Source organism: Pangasianodon hypophthalmus, chromosome 6, assembly GCF_027358585.1.
Source record: "Pangasianodon hypophthalmus isolate fPanHyp1 chromosome 6, fPanHyp1.pri, whole genome shotgun sequence".
NCBI lineage: Eukaryota > Metazoa > Chordata > Actinopteri > Siluriformes > Pangasiidae > Pangasianodon > Pangasianodon hypophthalmus.
Window position 1 is genome coordinate 30,099,270 of NC_069715.1, and position 18,813 is coordinate 30,118,082.

An 18,813-nucleotide genomic window follows, 5' to 3' on the forward strand; every position below is an offset into this window, starting at 1 on the left:
AATACCAAAGCAACACTATCTGGTACAAAATTTTGGTATATCCCAGTCTGACCTAACTGAAATAAAAATGAATAATAAATAATGAATTCACTCAGCCTGTTTGGGCTTTAGGCATGTTGTAACTTTTATGGCAAAATGAAATGTAGACAGAATGGCAAGTGAATATAGATTGTTGCTAAATCAGGAACATTTGCTCTGACTAAGGAAAGGCTGGACTCATTATCATTGTGCTGTACTCTACATTTTGACTGGGGTATAACAACATGTTGGTTGCAGCGAGTTGCATTTCTGCTTTACAACTCCAGGGTCCCTGGTTAGATCCAGTGAAGTTTTTTCTTTCTAAAAATGTTCAAGCGGAGGACTCGTGTCCAGTCCAGGTAACCTTCTAGCTTCATGCTCAGTGTTCCTGTTATAGCCCTGATGATAGATGTAAAGGTTTCTAGATTTCTGCTTCAAACACTAAGGCAAATTGAGAATATAAAAAGGAATAGGTGGACCAGGTGACCATTCTGGCTCAAAGAATCTTCATTTATTCAAACACAAGGCAATAAAGGACTCAATATAAACATCTATGAATCTGGATCTCTCTTAATGGCACCACAGAGAAGCTGAAGAATCCATGCCAGCACCCCAGATAATGAAGTGAAAGACAGAACCTAAAATATAAAGTAAAAGATGTGCCTCCACAAAGAACACATGACTGGAGAGCGATCAGCGTAATTAGCCCTCCTGCATGACAGCTCGTCTGGGGAAGAATACAAGACGCCTGCAGACACCAGGAAGGTGGAGATGTGCCAGTTTGAAAGCCCACCAGCTGGGAGGAATTGTATATTTTGTCTGTTTATCTTCCCAGAATCAGCAGATGAAACCAGAACCACTGGCCCACAGAGCACGAGTACAAATACCAGAGCACAAACATCCTCTTTTCTGTCTGTCTTCCTCTAATAACAAGCCAAAAGTAATAAATATGCAACCGGGGACTTACCCAGCGAGTGTTTATGCGTCACACAGCCCTCATTGTTGAACCACAAAATGGAAGCTTCTTTGTGTTTAATACTACAGAGCTTTAGACTATATTTATAATTTATAATTGCCCTTTTTGGCTTTAACATGCTGTTCAGGAATTTAAAATACAAAGGAAGCCTTCTTTATTTATTTCTTGCCTTGATTTTTGTCATATTGCACAAACTGACATTTCACCAAACACCTGATATTTCACCACCTGTATAATGTCAAGAGAACTGAGTCCAGCCCTCGATCTGCTGCTATCTAGGTCAAGCTTCTGTGAAATGGAGGTTAAGTTGCTAACACACTCAACATCTCAGATCAGTTCTGAAGATCAGAAACAGTTTGCTCATAGCAAAGCCTTCAGTATGTATTAGAGAAACGTATTCAGATTAATTTGTTGATTCATTTTCTATAACAGCAGCTCTGACAGTAGTGCAACTGCAAATCACAGGTTTATATTAATGCTCTCGTTGTTTCTATAGTAACAGCTCATTCACAGGGACTTGTACGGGACTAAAAATAAGCAGATTGAAAAATTTATGTGGTCACTGATATGGTGAAGTTTTCTGTAAGGAGAAATGTGTTTATGTAACATATGGAAGGAGTCTCCAGTGTCAGCGCTTTGTAACAGTCACAGGTAAAGCTGTAACTTTAAGTTTTGCGATATTTTCAGGTTAGAGGAGTTTACGCTTCTTTGCAGTTTGTCAGTATCATGACCAGCTGTGTTTTTTTATTTATTAATTTTACTAGAGAGAATAAAGAGAGGCTGGTGAGGGAACGACTGTTTATAGCTGCTATAACGTAAGTGACAACAGGAACGAACTTGTTTCACCGACACTCCACAACATTAAATATAGCCATAACCTGAATAAACTATGACAAGTCATTCTTTGACTAATAAAAATTAAATTGTTGGCAAATTGCTGTGATATAAGAGGAATAAAACACTTGGAGATGAGCTGTAACAGGGTGGTATCAGTAACGCCGCTTCATCACACCACCTCATGGCTGATTATTTTATATCACAGCACGACATACAGTGTTTTACTCCTTACACAAAAAATGGATAATAGCAAAATGATAAATTCAGTTAATAACTTTAACAAACTGTATTTAATAAACTGTTTTTTTTAGTCTTATTCAGATGGGATTTGTTTTCTGGACATTCAGTGTGTTTGTTCAATAATGTTGCTGAAGGACATTTGTAATAATTATGGCTGGATAAACGATGTCTGTATAAATCATTCCCAATATCTGTGATTACGCTGCATGATCGTGGTAAAGCAAAAGACATTTCCTCAGAGACTATTAGGAGATTGTACGATGTTTTCGAGCATGGCTTAAAGCGACTCTGTGACGCACATTTGCGGAGACATCATCGCTGATATTTGTTTGGAGAACAAGCCTATTTTCACCGTCTCTACAGTCATTTTGGAATACGGTTCCAGATCCATATCTAAAGCTAGCTAAGGGTCGTAGGCATATTGGCCTAGTCATCTAATCAGTGACAACCACAGTTTTGTTTCAGTTAGTTTACAATTTCTAAGATTTACTAAGAATGGAAACACGCTGTTTTGAAATTTCGTATCTGCTGTTACTGATAACAAGAATTCATATGTTTGTTACTGACATGGAAATAGAATGACTGAAAATGACCCTCTACCACACAGATTAATTAAAAAAATCCTTTTTTTAAATTAAAATTAAATCAAATTTTGATCTGGAAATGAGTTCACTTTTAATTAAAGATCTATTCATTTACACAGGCACATGCTAATGTGTGGTTTATGCTACGCAGTTTTACGCTGATTATTTAGCCCTGATTTATAGTCCAGCTGAGTCTGTGCTAGACTGCAGATATCTGTGGGATCTAGAGTAAACAAAATCAATAAATGTGCAAAGGGCACAGGCTCTGATTTCCTGCCTCTCAATCGAATTTTAGGAGAGTCAGATAGTCAGACCATCAAACTTGTTTGATTTTCTCGAAGCAACTCTGCCCATAGTCAGAGAGTGTACAGCCAATTAAACTGAGAGTGTGGGCGTAAGTACAGGAAGTAAATAAAATAAAGAGCAGATGAGCTCCTTAATGGAGGAAATATCTAAAAATCTAAATATAAGACTGAGCCTGTACAGTATCAAGTCAAAGAATTATTATAATCACAACCCCAAAAGTACTGCTGTTGCTGAAACTCTCAGCATCCTACAGTAGCTAGCTATTACCAGGTACGTAACGAGAGCACTAATTGCTAAATTATGTTATATTCACGTGCATGAGTTCCATTTTGACTCAGCAACAAGTCACAAATTGGGTTGTGCGTGCTCCCTAGATGTTCATGTGCACTTCTGGTCATTTAAAATTATCAAAATTTTCTGATAAAATCTGGGCTGAATTATGCAGACTGCATGATAGTGCTGGTTCTCCATATCAGATTATACGATAAAGATCCTCTAATGATAGATCTGGGATTAAAGGAAATTACTTTATTACGTTCCGCTCAATCAGCATGATCCAGAAATCAGCTTGTGCAGAAAATGAGCTCACATGAACACACAGATTCTTCAAAGTGACCTTGAGGTAATAAGAAGATTTTTCTGTCCTGTGAGAATGCCATCATTCTGCGCCGTCCTCCCATTGGTGCGTTTTTGTTGGCGAGTGTCTCAGCAGTCGCTCACATTCTGAGATTTTAATCACACTCTCTGAGCAACAAGACCACGTATCTCAACTCACGAGCAAAGAATTCTTTACGATGTGCGATTTCTGTCTATGACAGCAAGCGTAAGTCTGTGTTTAGCCGGCGTGAGCTAATAGCAGACAGTGTTTGGTTGCTAGCAGTGATTGGAGCCATCGCAAATAAGGCGGGACTCTCAGAGGTCAGGTTTTTAAGGTTACGTTATATTTCTCACTGTCTATGGAGTAAAAATGCAGGCCATTATAAATCTGATGACTTTGAAAAAAAAACTGTTCTGTGAGTTCTTTAGCACAAACCAGAGGGCTATTTTCTGTGATGTACAGCAGAAAGCTTCTACAGTTTCTCTGTAGTCATCGGCTAAAAGCTGAGCAATGCAAAAAAAAAAGCAGTACAAACCATCTAACTTTAAATCTAATGAAGTGTTTCTCAGGGTGGCTCCAAGCAACCAGCAGCTAACACACTGTAATTAAGCACTCTGTTAAAAATAAATAATTCTGACTAACTGCTGTTGTGATTTTATAGTAAAATAATTAACGATGTGATGGTGTGATGAAGCGGAGTTATCGTTACCATGCAAAGATGATTATTTTCCTGTGACAGCACATCGTGAAGTGTTTTATTCCTCTTATACCACAGCAATTTCCAATGATTTTATAGTTACATTTAAAGTTCTATGAACCAAGTTCCTGTTCTCACTTCCGTTATAGCAGCTATAAACAGTCATTACCTCACTATCCAATATTTTCTGTCTCGTGAAGTTAATAAGACAAAAAAATGCAGCTTGTCATGTTACCGAGAAACCGCAAAGACTTAAAAAGTGCTGACAGTGGAGACTCCTTCCATAAATGGTAAATAAACGTCTCCTTACAGAAAACTGTGGCGTCCACCATTAATGTCTCTGTGAATGAGCTGTTGCTATAGAAACGATAACGTATTAGAACGAGTGCATTAATATAAACCTGTGGTTTGCAGCTGCACTACTGTTCAAAGCTGCTTTTATAGAAAACTAATCAACACCTTCTGACCAATCACAATCCAGAATCCAACAGCGCTGTGGTATAACACTCATTATCTGCTGCACGATTATTATAAATAGATCAAATTATTTCTATACCTTTGTTTGTGACTCAGCTCCAGAATCCTCTGCACATCCTTTTTGGGCATTGAGTCCTCATTCTTCATTGACTGAAATCAGAAGAAAAGAATTGTGAAAAGAAAAAAACCTGTTTTTTTTCTGACTGGAAGTTTGTCTGTGGTTTGTAATTTGCTGCTGTTGATTGGGAGATGTTCAGATGTCATTCAGATTTGATGCTAAATAAATATGACTGATTTCTAAAGCTGACTCTGAGCGAGAACACAAGTGTAATCATCTCCTTTGTTATCATGTCGTGAAAATTCAGTTATCTTTCTGACTCATCTGAAAGGAAATGAGGGAGAATTCATTCAAATTAATATTTAGACTTGAAGGAAACTGACTGGAGGAATGAAAGGCCATGCACCACAACTAAAACTGCTTTTACTTCCAATTACTAATTCTCTTTTTAGATCACTTTAATGATTTTCAATTTATAACTTTCATACTTTCACACCTTTAATGTAAGTGACCAATTATAGTGTTCTTTAGTTCATGTAGACATTTCCTAAGTGAGTAATAAACCACTCTGTGTTAAAGTAAAATAATCAGTGACAGACGAGGAGTTACTGTCACTAACATGAAGTAGATTATTTTCCTAAAACAGCACGTCCTGAAGTGTGATTCCAACTGAAGAATAATTACAGTGTTTTTATTTATTTATTAAAGAATGTCATACTTTTTATCCATTTATAGTTACATTACAATGTTGTGGAACATCCATGAAACAAGTAAAATTATGTTATAGCAGCTATAAACAGTCGTTCCCTCACCAGCCTCTTTTTTCTCTCTCTTGAACGCAGCTTGTCAAACTGCAAAGAAGCGTAAACTCCTCTGTCCTGAAGACGTCGCAAAAAGTTACAGCTTTACCTCTGACTGTTGCAAAGCGCTGACACTGGAGACTCCTTCCATCTATGTTACACAAACATCTCTTTACGCATCAAAGATTACACACGGTTTTTAATCCGGTTATTATCAGTGCCACGTCCGCTGTACAAGTCCCCGGGAATGAGCTGTTGCTATAGCAACGATAACATACTAGAACGATCGCATTAATATAAATCTGTGATTTGCAGCTGCACTACTGTCAGAGCTGCTGTTATAGAAAATTAATCACCACCTTCTGACCAATCACAATGCAGAATTCAGTGTTTTGCGAAAGAAGATCAGTACGATTTTATTGAAACAGCTCCGACATGAGTGAGATTACGTCCATGATGGGAAGAAAAATCGTCTCATTTTGACCGGTAACATCAGCGGATTTCTCGCTCGGGCTCCGTCAGTGTCACTGCTGATCCGGATTGAGACGGAGGCATCATCGTGTCTTAAAGGAAAGCTGGCAGGAATCCCAGCAATCAGAACTCCACAGCACCGCCGTGCCAACATTACAGGCCTCATCAGGCAAAGTTTAATGATAATAAGCCAAACTCGGGCTCGATCTCATCATAAAAAATAAACAGGATGGACACAGAAGCGGCCACAGAAAGGTCACGTGTGCATAATTTATCTAAATGAAAAGGTTATTGTTGATCATCGTTGTTTTACAGCAGATCCAGCAGGACAGGGATCGCCGTCTCACACCGTCTCAGAATTATATAGCGCTTTGGCCGAGGTCCCAGAAGAATCACACACTAAATACACCCAAGGCGTTTCAAGCCCAACGAAGATTCCCGAGAGATTCAATGAGTCAGGAGGAAGAGCTGAAGCTTTATTCTGTAACGCAAACAGAGACTCTGACTAGACTTCACCATCCAGGCTGACGCAAACATGGCTGAAGTGCCGTGCCAAGCCTTTTTACAACATCCGATTGCTCTGCCAATTAAAACCGAATTCCAAAGAAAAAACCTGTGAATCACTCTGCGCTCCCATTGACTGCCACTATGTGAACATTCTGAAGAGGAGCAACAGGGTCATGTCATCAAACGAGCAGCAGCTGAACACACTCGATTCTAAATTAATCTTATTCATTCATTTTTAAAAGCTGTCTCTGTCAATATCAAATCTTCTTTTATTTTCTAGGTTCAATTTCTTTCTTATTCCAATTTTCTTATTTACAAACTGGAAAAAAAAACACACACAAAAAAAAAATCCTGAAGTGCTGACGGAGTCCCAAGCGCATTTTATTCATCATGTGTATAATAATATAAACTGTGGAACTTCCTTCCATCTGATCTTAGAGAAGTCCAGTCTCTTCGTGTATTTAAATCTCCTTTTAAAACTTAGGATTGCTTTTATTTGATTACTTTGTTTTGTTTTGTTATTAAATTATTGTTATTACTATTATTGTTACTGTTATACGTGTTTATATAATCTTTTTCAAAGGTGCTATATGAAATAAAGTTTATAATAATAATAATAACAATAATATAATAATAATAATGATTATTATTATTATTATTATTATTATTTCTATATTACATTTTCTATTTAAACAATCTGACGTGTTTACAGCATGATTTTCAAACACTGCTCAACTGAAAATGTTATATACAGTACATACATTAACATTTGTATGCTTTTTATAAAAATATCAATTTTACATGACATTTCAAATAAATAAATAAACATAAGTAAAATAAATAAGTAATCTAAGTAAGCAAGTACTGTAAGTAATAAAAATAACTCTTAGAAAGTATTTTAAACTCATAATATCATTTTTAATTATTGTTATTTTACATTATTTTAAAATGACTTTTTATTATTAATATACATAAAATGTTACTGTAAGATTTATGTAAAATGTCATTTTATGTTAATAGTGAAAAGTAATAAAAATAAGAAAGCTTTAATAGATTAAAAATATGATCATATTTTTAAATTATTACTTCTATTTCTAGAGCTTTATATAATGTTGTATTTTTGTTATATATTTTATATAATATTTGAGAGATTTTTTTGTTATGGATCCTTCATGCTTTCTGTCGAGATTTTGTTCTTTTGAAACCGGGAGCTGTGATTTATATTCTGAATGACGTTCGGCGCTAAATCTCAAATCATAATCAGCAAAAGGTCACTGACTGAGTAATGAGCCGAACTGGCAGGTCGGACTTTTACACACTTTTAGCTGAATGTTTGGGGAAAGTGAAAATGTCTTTGCTAGGTGAAAAAAAAACATTCAACAAAACGTAAACAAAACCTTTACGTTTAAAAAATTCTTGATTTAAAAATATGTTCTTTGTCCATAAACACCTACATTCCTCTCATTTCAACTTGCAAGACTGAAAGAGATAAACATCTGTCCTTTCCTCTGTTCTTTTTATTTTATTTCATCATTTATGCCAAATTTTTAACCTGTCATCCCCAAGCCCCGCCCCTTTTATATTTGGAGTTAAAGTTACTTTTTATTTTTGGAGTATTAAAGCAACTAGTAAGAGAGGGAGAGAAAACTGGAAGGAAAGGAAAGAAAAGAAAAGGAATACAAACAGAGAAAGCAAATAAAATAAAAAAGAAAAAGCAGAAAAAAATAAATTAAAAACACAAACAAAAAATGAAAGAAGTAGAGAAAAAAAAACAGAAACAAATATGCAAATTCAAACACAAAAATCAAACACAAAACAAAATAGATAGCAATAAATAAATAAATTAAAAAAAATAGAAGACACAAAACCTCTAATATGATTATTTTTTTCCTTTTCTGTTTACTTCTTTCCTCAGATCTCAGTGATACTGTAGCCTGCTGAATTCTTTCTTTTTATAGTCTCAATCTCGCATAAATTATAACACCTGAATAAATTAGGGCGTGTTTATGTAAATGAGATGTATATGAGGGTGAATTGGGGTGTGTTGTATGCACATGAGATGTAATTATAGGAAAAGTGGGAGGAGCCTGTGACCACGCAGCTGAAGCTGATTCATAAATTTCGTTTCGATGTCGAATGACAGTTTTGTAATTCCATTTACACTCGTTTCTGCGCAGCTTCGACCGATACGCGCGGCGTGATGTTTGTTCTCACCTGCAGGTTGCCCTTTATGCTGTCCAGCTCCTTCGACGTTTTCGAGAGTTGCCGTAAAATCCCGGTTCTTTCTGTGAACACCTCTTTCAGCTTCTTCTCCAGCACTTCATAGCTACAGAAGAAGAAGAAGAAGAAAAGCAGAAACGTTTTTACTTTTTCATGTGTGTGGCCTCACTGCAGCGTGCCACGCTTTAGAAACGTTTGTGTGAAGAGCTTCATGTAGAGAGAAAATCAGATCTCGTGACACACAAATGGACTGAAATAAACTTCAGATAAACTTCAGAAAGCCTGGAACATTCCTCTATTTTTCTTTCTTTCTTTCTTTCTTTCTTTCTTTTACAGAATGAGTGATATGCAGTCCACAGCATGTAGTCGTCTAATAGGAAATTATTTATAATAGGAAACGTATATTTTAAAGTCTAAATCAATGCAAAAATAATAATATTAAAATTATTAAATAAATAGTGCGTAAGTGGGTAATACATGAAATAAAAATAAAAAATACATAATTAACAAATTAAATAAATTCTCATATACTGTAAATAATAGTAAATTACACATAATACAATGCAACAAAATATAATAAAAAGAATTAATAAATAAGAATTAATCACCTTTTCATGCATAAAAATGATTATTTATAATAATTAAATTATATTAATTTGAATTACAATTAAAATAATTTAAAAACATACTGTTATTCTTTATGTTTTATCACACACATTTGCATGACATATGGATTATATCTTTTATAAAGTAAATAGATTATCTGTGTGTAGGAATATCATTTAAAAAAAAAAAAAGAAAATCTGAGATTGTTAACATTCAAGTCTAAAATATTTCATTTTGACAACAAAATTATAGAAAATCACATTTTTTATAGTATGAAGTATATCAATGACGTAGAAAACGTACACAGTTTAGGACTAACACTGGAGACTCCTTCCACAAAACTTACAGAAAATGTCACCATATCAACGAGTATCAACACCTTCTGACCAACAGCCTGCACAGGAAACATCGTCACTATGATTTTTATGAGTTTTACTACTTTTAGAGAAAATGGATCCTGATGTTGCTGCTGTGTGAAAATAAATGTGTTTAAAGCTTCAGACGGCGGCGTGTAGAACTCAGGAGCTAAAAGTCTTCAGCACTCAAACCCTCAAAACCGACTTCTGTCTCAAAGACCACAGACTTTTGTTGAAAGAGAGAATGCAGCTGTTAGTAGAGATAAGAATAATTTCTTCCAATAAGAAATGGATAAAATTGACAATAAGAAAAAGAAAACAGGGACACAACCTGTGGGTCGTGAATAAATAAATAAATAAATAAATAAATAAATAAATAAATAAATAAATAAATAAATGTCCGGGAAGAACGTATACTTTATGGATAATGTATTAAACATATATTTAAGCAGCAAGTTTTATGATTTAAATGAATCTAATCTAATGAATGCTAATGTTTCTGTATATTACAACTTTATTACAGTGTTATTACAGTAAAAAGATCACATTTGAGGTATTTTACTGGTTTAAATAAAGCATTTTTTTCATTTATATGACAATGTGTAGTGATATAAAGTGTGTATGGGTCAAAGATGGAAGACTGAAAGACAGAAAATGATTAATATGCATTAATATGCAAAAATATTCTCACTTTGTAGTCTCAAAGTATCAACATATATACAGGCACATAAAAGGTCACTAATTAATGTGGCATATTTGTAAGAATGTTACTTAATCAGCATGTAGAAGTAATTTATGTTTAATCAAATCTTAAGTCATACTGATTTTTCTTCCTGATCAACAATGCATCCTGGAGAAATCACTAAACATATTCATCATCCAAGCAAGACGGCTGATCTGTGGCACAGCCCTGACCGTGTAAATGAGTCGAGAGACGTTAGACGTTAGACTTTAGAGGTGACGTCGTGTCATGGGTCAGCGCTGAAACGGGTTATTAACTCTGCCACTGTGTAATAGTGTTGTGATCTCTCACGTCAGGACAGGAAACGTGGTTTAATAAGAGCTGCCGTGTCAGAAAGTCACGCTTGTTATCATTTCCTGCCAGTGCTGTTCAATTCTCAGTTCTCATTGGTCAGCACTCGTTCTAATACGCGTTATTGTTTCTATAGTAACAGCTCATTCACATGGAGCTGCACATAAGCGGATAAAAAAATGGTCTTTTATTGATATAGTGAAGTTTCCTGTAAGGAGAAAAAGTGTTTATACATTTATGGAAGGAGTCTCCAGTGTCAGAGGTAAAGCTGTAACTTTAAGTTTTCCGACGTCTTCAGGACAGAGGAGTTTACGCTTCTTTGCGGTTTCTCGTAACATGACAAGCTGAATTTTTTTTGCCTTATTAACTTCAAGAGAAAATGATGTTTGGAAAAGAGCAAGAGTGTAAAACCCACCTCCTGCAAGAAGGCCAATGAGTGAGTAGATTTTCTTAAAACGCTCAATTTTTAAATTGAGGCAAATCTATACATGAGGAATTGTTCTAACATCAGTTTAAATCAATTTCATGTTCTATCAGGGAGCTGAGTAAGAAGGAAAGAAGTCACTTCAGTTTCTAATTCTGATTCATACATCACCTTCGTCATGTGATATAGCTCCGCCCACCTCAGACCGGCCAGAAAAAAACATCAGAACGCAAATAAAAGACATTTTGAAGCTAATAAAACTTTTAAGGAGGTATTTTTGGATGGAGGTTGAGCAGGGCATTAATATCATTTCATATGTACAGGGATGAAGGGAAAAGGAGAGAAGGAGAAAATAGTGTAATATGCTTGATGTAAATTGCGACATTTCTCAATTTTTATGTATGAAATAATATTCTCCTGGTGTCGGGTGTGTGTGGTTTCTGCTCCTGGCTCTCACAGCTGTGTTTTTCGAGCAGAGCAGTGTGTGGTCGTGTTTATATCGAGCTCATGGATCCTCAGGTCTGATATGGTTTCCAGCGGAGACTTGGCAGCTCACTTACACACAATCTTTCCTCACATGTAAACAAAATGTGTCACAGCGTATACTGAGAAATGTATTATTTAATAATAAAGACTCTATAGGTATACGAGTTCTTATGAAATAATTAAGAATCGCGATAGAACCAAGAACATCGGCTGAGAATTACATCATTCCATGGCATCGTCAGTCGACCAGGACCTCTGTCGCGTAAAATAATTAAAACTATTCACATTTATTTGCGCTGATTTGCAACATGAAAATCACGGCTTTTCAGTTTTTGAGACTTTATAGCATTATAGAGTATGTCAGTGTAAGTATTGGGTGTGTATTTTAGAGTTTAGTTAGTGTTTAAATGCATAAGCTGTTTAACCCTCTGTATAGTATTTAGGTATAAAATAAAACTGACACTGGAGACTCCTTCCATAAATGTTGAATAACATCTTCTCACTTATCAACAATTACACACATTTTTTTAACCCGTTTATTATTATGTGGCGCATACACCATACTCGAATTAGAACGAACATATTAATATCAAACTGTAATTCACAGCTGGAACCACTCTCAGAGCTTTTTATAGAAAATTAATCAATTAAAGTCCTTTTGATTAATCAGAATTTGAGCCCAATGGTTTCCAGCGGAGAATTGGCAGCTCGCTTTCCACACAGTCTTTCCTCACACGTAAACAAAATGTGCCAAGGCTTATATTATTTGTATTATTTAATAATAAATTTAAAAAGTTCCTTTTGATTAATCAGAATTTACACGCAGTGTGAAAGTTAGACTTGTTGGGAGAAAGCATAGACCATTTTAACAAAGAGCAAAACTAAATATCAACTATTAAAAAAAAAAAAGAAAAGCACTGCAGCTCAGTGGGTGGGAGTTTTATCTCCATCTTAGGCAGTTTGATCCTCTGTGCAATGTTCAATTATGTATTATTTTCTGGAACCTAGCTTCAGTGTAATTATGTGTTGGAGAAAATTCAGGTAACTGCTGCTCAGTGCATTTTTTTTTCCTCTTCCACAACTAGGCATGCTGCTCAAAATGGACCCATAAATTGTTTGCTTGCTTTTTACCCACCTAGGAGGTGGATGTGTTTTGTCACCAGATATGTGGTGAAAAAAAAATCCAATATGGATAGCTGTATTGCCCAGTTGGAGAAAGGTCACAAAACATACATTATGGGTATGAGTTAGGGCCCTAAGCGCAGTGTGCACTGGATAAACTATAGCAGGTGCAGTACACAATGATCACCTTTGGGAAAGGGGGAGAAAAACTATAGCTATGACAGCAATAAATATCTCCTTTCTTGAGACTGGGTTTTCTCAGAATATTGGCTAGAATATTGGCAAGATATTTCCCAGTGGCTGGAATTATATATTTTCTATATATTTTTAATAAGAACACCTGCACACCTGCTCATTCATGCGATCATCCAATCATGTGGCAGCAGCACAATGCATAAAGTCATGCAGATACAGATCAACAGCTTCATGATCAGAATAGGGGAAAAAATGTGATCTGGCAACCCATAAGTAACTGGATTGATCGCAGCACACAAAGCAAAAGAGGCTCATGCAGGCCAGTAAATAAGTCTGGAAGAATATTTTATTGACTTAGGTCAGAGTGGCGAGACGTATGCGAGTTGTGACTGTGATTTGGAAGCCTGCATGGAGAGACTTCGAGGGCTTACTTGGGTGAATTTGTGTTACAGTGTGAAAGAAAACAGCATTAGTGCACAGTCAAGCATACTAACAGCACATCGACTTTCTCTTGCTATTGAGCGTGCAGCTCTCTTATGTTTCCCTGCTAGCCATGGTTGCGCAATGTAATTATCACCCTGCAGCCATGGGGGATTGGATTTGCCCTGCCTCAAAGGCACATGCATTTTTTTATTGTTGTATAAACTGTTCACGATGCTCCTGGAGTCACAGGACAAAGCCACTGGGATGCCATTTGTGTCCCACTGACATTATATTTACAACTATGAATGTAAAGTAAATGTAAAAGACATTATAAAGTAGTCACTTCTGGGGAAAACGTTTTCTTTTAATGGTTTATCCTGTACACTTGTGTTAAAGCATGCAGTTTAATGCTCTCTGGAACAAAGATGCCCCGCCCCTAGAGGCGTGTCTTGCTCTATAGGAGCAGCTCATTAATAGTAAACATGTTTAGTCCGTGTGTTTTCGGCCGTGCATCTTCCTGCACACTTTTCCCTTTTCCAACTATTGCTTGGTGGAGAATAAATGGCTGGAGTTTTTGTGGACTTTGTGTGAGTTGGAGGTTTTGTGACTTTTCAGCGAAGTGTTTGACCGACTCAGGGCTGCTCAATGCCGGAATGTCACTAGCTCAGAGTGATGGAGAATTCCGCCTTTATTCCCCGTCTCCATCAATAAGAGTCAATAATACCATTTTATCTACCAGATGTCTCCTGGTGACACCCTGCAGCTCTCTGTCACCATCAATGCCTCTGATGCTCGACCTCGACTCAAACACGTACGGCATAACTCCAAAAACACCTTGTCATCTAGGATATCATTCTGGTAAAAGCGGACAGGCGTGGGCAAAGGCGGCAGTGAGAAATCCTCCTCAGCTGAAAAAAGGCTCTTGTTAAACTCTTCGTTGTCGATGTTTAAATTTAACTAGTTCCCTAACCTACTGTCCGGTTTGTTTTGGGGTATAATGCACACTATTAGCTAAATGTCTTTTGAATGTTTTTAATGTGCTTCTGCTGTTAGAATAGATGCTAATTAATTGCATGTTGTAAATAAAATGTTTGCTACTTTTATATTTAGAAATCTCAACCCAGTTACTCATTTGAAAAGCAAAGTGCAGCAAAAAACCTTGGAAAAATAAAATTGTTACCTGAGATGGGTTAATTTTCTTTTTCTAAATTTCATTTTCTGAATTGAATCTTAGATGCAATGTTGAAAAATTATTATTTTCAAGGGCTAAATGACATTGCAATCATGGAATTATCCAAATGTCCACAGACCTCTTTGCTGTGCAGGAGAAAAGGAAATAAATAAAGGCTTCAAAAACACAAATCCATTGCTGGGCAGCAGTGAGATCACAAAGGCACGGCTTAAAAGCTTCACAAATCACATGCATTTGTTGCAACATAATCAATCAGTGGAAAATTGATGTTGCTATACATTTAAAAATTACATCAGCCTGTCCAAATGCAGTACAGCGTGCCACGTAGCCTACACCAGCTAATAGCTTCAAACTCAGCGTGCACATTTTAAAAGGCGCATTTCGATTTATAGGTTATAAATAATATATTATTTACCTGTAAAAAGCTTGCAATGCAATTCTGTGAACAATCCAATATCCTTAATATTGCTGTGTAACTACATTGTTTTAGTAGCTTAAAAAAATTCTTAATTAATGACAAGAGATGACCCTGTTATATTTATTAATCAAGTGTGCCATTTTACAAATAAGTATTAATTATATGGCTTTGTGCTTTAGTGATCATACTGAAAGAGTGATCTTGTTAATCTTTGTGAATAAAGTCTGTAAAAAAACCCCTCTAAACTCCAATCCTACACCCTAACTGTTAACTTTCTCCGTGACTCAGTTTGGTCACATGGATCTTCTGAAACTGTGTAGCTGTGATGGATTCATTCACAGACTCAGAATTGTAATTGTGTCACATGGATTCCAAGCATGAAGAGACAGGAGAGAACATTAAAAATCAATTCCTTTCCATTAGCCAGAGATACCTGTATTGACTGGTGCTGCCCAGATAAAACATGAGAACGGACAGATCGTGTCGGGCAGAAGAACGACCTTTTGTAGCTCAAAAAGAAAAGAAAAATCCCTGCAGAATATTTTATCACACCTAAACTCTGCCTAATTTTCTACAACAAAGGAATATGGATGTGTCCTTTAAGATGTTCCAGTAGATTAATCTCATTCAACAAAAGTAAAACACTTAGATATAGAATCTGCAGTCACAGGATACAGGATACACATTACATTTCTAGCTGCAATGCTTTTTAAGCCACACTGTTAAAGAAGAAAATAAAATAATACATTTCTGTATTTCACTATTAAAGCGCTTAACAATTCTGAACATTCACTCATGTGGACAGTGTGGTGACTCAGCTGAAATCATTGATTCTGAAACTGAGATTGCACAGCATGGAAGCTCATGTCCATCAACAGAGCTGCTGATCTGAACCTACATTAAACTAGCTAAATTGTCTGATTGGGATTGGACAGTGACATGCCGCTATAAGGGCGCTCTTTCACACACCACTGGTCAGACACAGTGCAAAGAATTTCTTTAGAATTTATTTAAGTTTATTTAGCTTTAAAGGACAACAAACATTACTGTGGGTGTGAGATTAAAAAACAGCTGCAAATCAGCTCATTACATTTAAACAAAAATCTGAAATTATCACCCAGTCTATTATATAACTAGGCCAAGATTTTATTGGGATCATCTCATACAGTGTAACAAGTCATAATCTTAAAAGACTGCTGAAATCACACGGTCTAAAACTGGCTTTAATGAACTCCACAGCTCTTACCAAGTCTACCTGAATCCACTTGATGAAGAGTTATGCTTAACTGAAGAACTGTAATCCAGATCATGCACACTAGCCTCTCTAGTTTCTCAAGCAAGGAGCACATTTTTATCTCTCGTGGCTGAGTTCTGTGTGTCATCATCTGCTATTTTACTCAAACCACTTATAATTCACAGAGGGGTCCTTGGTGGCTTGGTCTGAATATATTTGTTTACATGTGTATCAGGACCATCTGGGACTGTTTTACATGGCCACTGAGAATTAGAACAAACGTTGAATAATAATTAGACCAATCTAAAAAAAAAAGAAGAAGAAAAAGAGCAGCTGGCCTTTGTACAACAGTCACTGCATAACCCCACAATGTCAAACAAATGAGTAGCATGTAAAAAACTTACCCTAGTCCCCTGTAGACTCCATAGTTGTATCACTGACCTCTACAGTTTCAAGACTAATGCCTCAGAGGATTATTGGTTGATTGAATCTAGTAGAGTTTGTTTCTTTCTTCACTTGCAGAAGCCATGATTAATATATTATACTATCCTTTGCACTTTTTGCCAAATTTTCCAAGTGCTGCTCAAGAAAATGGTCAACTTTGCTCAAAATCTTCAAATAATTGCCACAGTGAGGGCTTGGCCACTAACTCAGTCTCTGCCCTGAATGCACACTTACCAGAAATTCATTCTTTCTTTCATCTTTAGTAAACGCATTACCCTGGTTAGAGTGGTGTTGGATCTAGAGACTATCTGAGGAACTCTGGGTGCAAGGCAGAGATACTTCCTGGATTGGATGTCAGTCCATCACAGAGCACAATGCAAACACTCAGATTCACCAATGTGTATCCAACTTGCTCCTAGATGTGAAACCAGAGAACCTGAAGGTTCTGGTAAACAACTGGCTAATAGAGTGGGCTGCTCATTAGCTGTTAAAGAAAGGTTCTGCAAGACATGTTCATGCCCCATCAAGATGAGCTGCCTTCATATCGAAGGTCATCAATACCAGTATTGGAAGGATTTGTGCAAGAAGCTGCTTACGTCTGATCTAGGCCAATTCATGGCTCCATACCCAGCCTCATCAGTACCAGGTGTGAAGACCTGGAATTGGAGAAACGTCTTCTATTCTCCCACTCTACCTGCTCTCTCAGGGAGGTCATATTCTCACATGGTTTTTCATGCCACTGCTATGCTGATGACACTCAACTCATTCATCCTATCCTTCTTCAGGTTTCCTCAGTGATCTCAGAATGTCTGGTTGACATCCCATCATGGATGGCAGCTCATCACCTGAAACTCATCCCCAGCAAGACTGACCTGCTATGTATACCTGGAGATGTCAAGATTCTACAATCTCCCCAGAAAACTCCAACGCTGGGGTAGTTAACCAACTATCATTCTCTGCTCTGACTCAGTCATGGAGGTTTCTCCTTTACTTTAAGAAGATCTGGCCATTTCTGTCCACAGTATGGCACTCACATGCTTGTTCAGTCTCTTGCTTTTGTACAAGCATGAGGAGATATTTTGATGGAAACTACGAAGCACTTTTGTAAGTTGCTGTGGATAAGGAGAATCTGTCAAATGCTGTAAATGTAAATGTTACCATTTAGCAGAAATACTATCAAATAGACATGAGACAGAATATCATTGTCTTGAATATCACAATACAAAATTCTGGCAAGACGAATTTGCTACTCTGAGGTGTATCGCAACATTTCCATTTAATAATTATTATGAGCTTGACCGCTTCTTACACATTTGGTGGCAGCACCAAAGGTAGTAGCATACAGAGCACAAAGTTAGCAAGTGGGACTTTACCTGTCTTGAAGCACGCGTACTTTATAGTCCAAAAAGTTAATCAGAAGGAAGTACTATTACACACGTAGCAAACACAAGGCCTGTAGCCTTGTTTCATTTCGCCCACATGAATTTAAAAAAACATTTCATGTTATTCATGTTATCCAGAATTTACCACGCATCTGTAGTATAGCCATGCAAAGGGAAGTTACCATAAACCGCCACATAAATACATGCATTCTGGTTGCTAATGATGCTGTAGTCTGTGGTCTAATACGAGGATTTAAATCAACACCTGTATGCTGTGCTTGATGTAAGTCACACTCATGTCTAAAAGCAATTCAGAAGCAAATTGTATGTTGTGCTGGCAGCGGCATAACCAGAAATTAATTTCAGTGGGATGAGGAAATATACAAAATAAAATCACTATTTATTTTTTTTTTTTTTGCTGATCTGAACTATTAAATTGTTTAGTGTGATGCGCCTTATAATATATCCCATAATATAACACCTTATAATATAAATCCTGGTCTACTTTTCTTACAATACAAAGTGGTTTGATCTTTTGTCATTACAAAATAAATGTATTAAAATGTAATATTTTATTTGTGTCAGTATCACCTCCTGTCACTATCATCTCATTAAGCCTGTATTGCTTTCTCATTAAACCTCTAGCTTTAGTGTCTCATGCCTATTATTGAACGTAAATGGATCTGACAGCTAAATCATATTTTGGATT

General features: G+C 36.4%; 1 protein-coding gene across 1 annotated transcript in view; it reads right to left on the bottom strand.

Annotated features, from left to right (window-relative positions):
- The window catches only part of luzp2 (leucine zipper protein 2), a 92,177-nt gene that overhangs the window by 23,170 nt on the left and 50,194 nt on the right, over nucleotides 1–18,813 (bottom strand). Inside the window, exons 2-3 of the mRNA XM_026913330.3 lie at nucleotides 8,784–8,895; nucleotides 4,813–4,883 (exon numbers count right to left, since the gene is read on the bottom strand). Of these exons, the coding sequence (XP_026769131.3) occupies nucleotides 4,813–4,883; nucleotides 8,784–8,895 (183 nt within the window). The remainder of the gene's footprint in view (nucleotides 1–4,812; nucleotides 4,884–8,783; nucleotides 8,896–18,813) is intronic.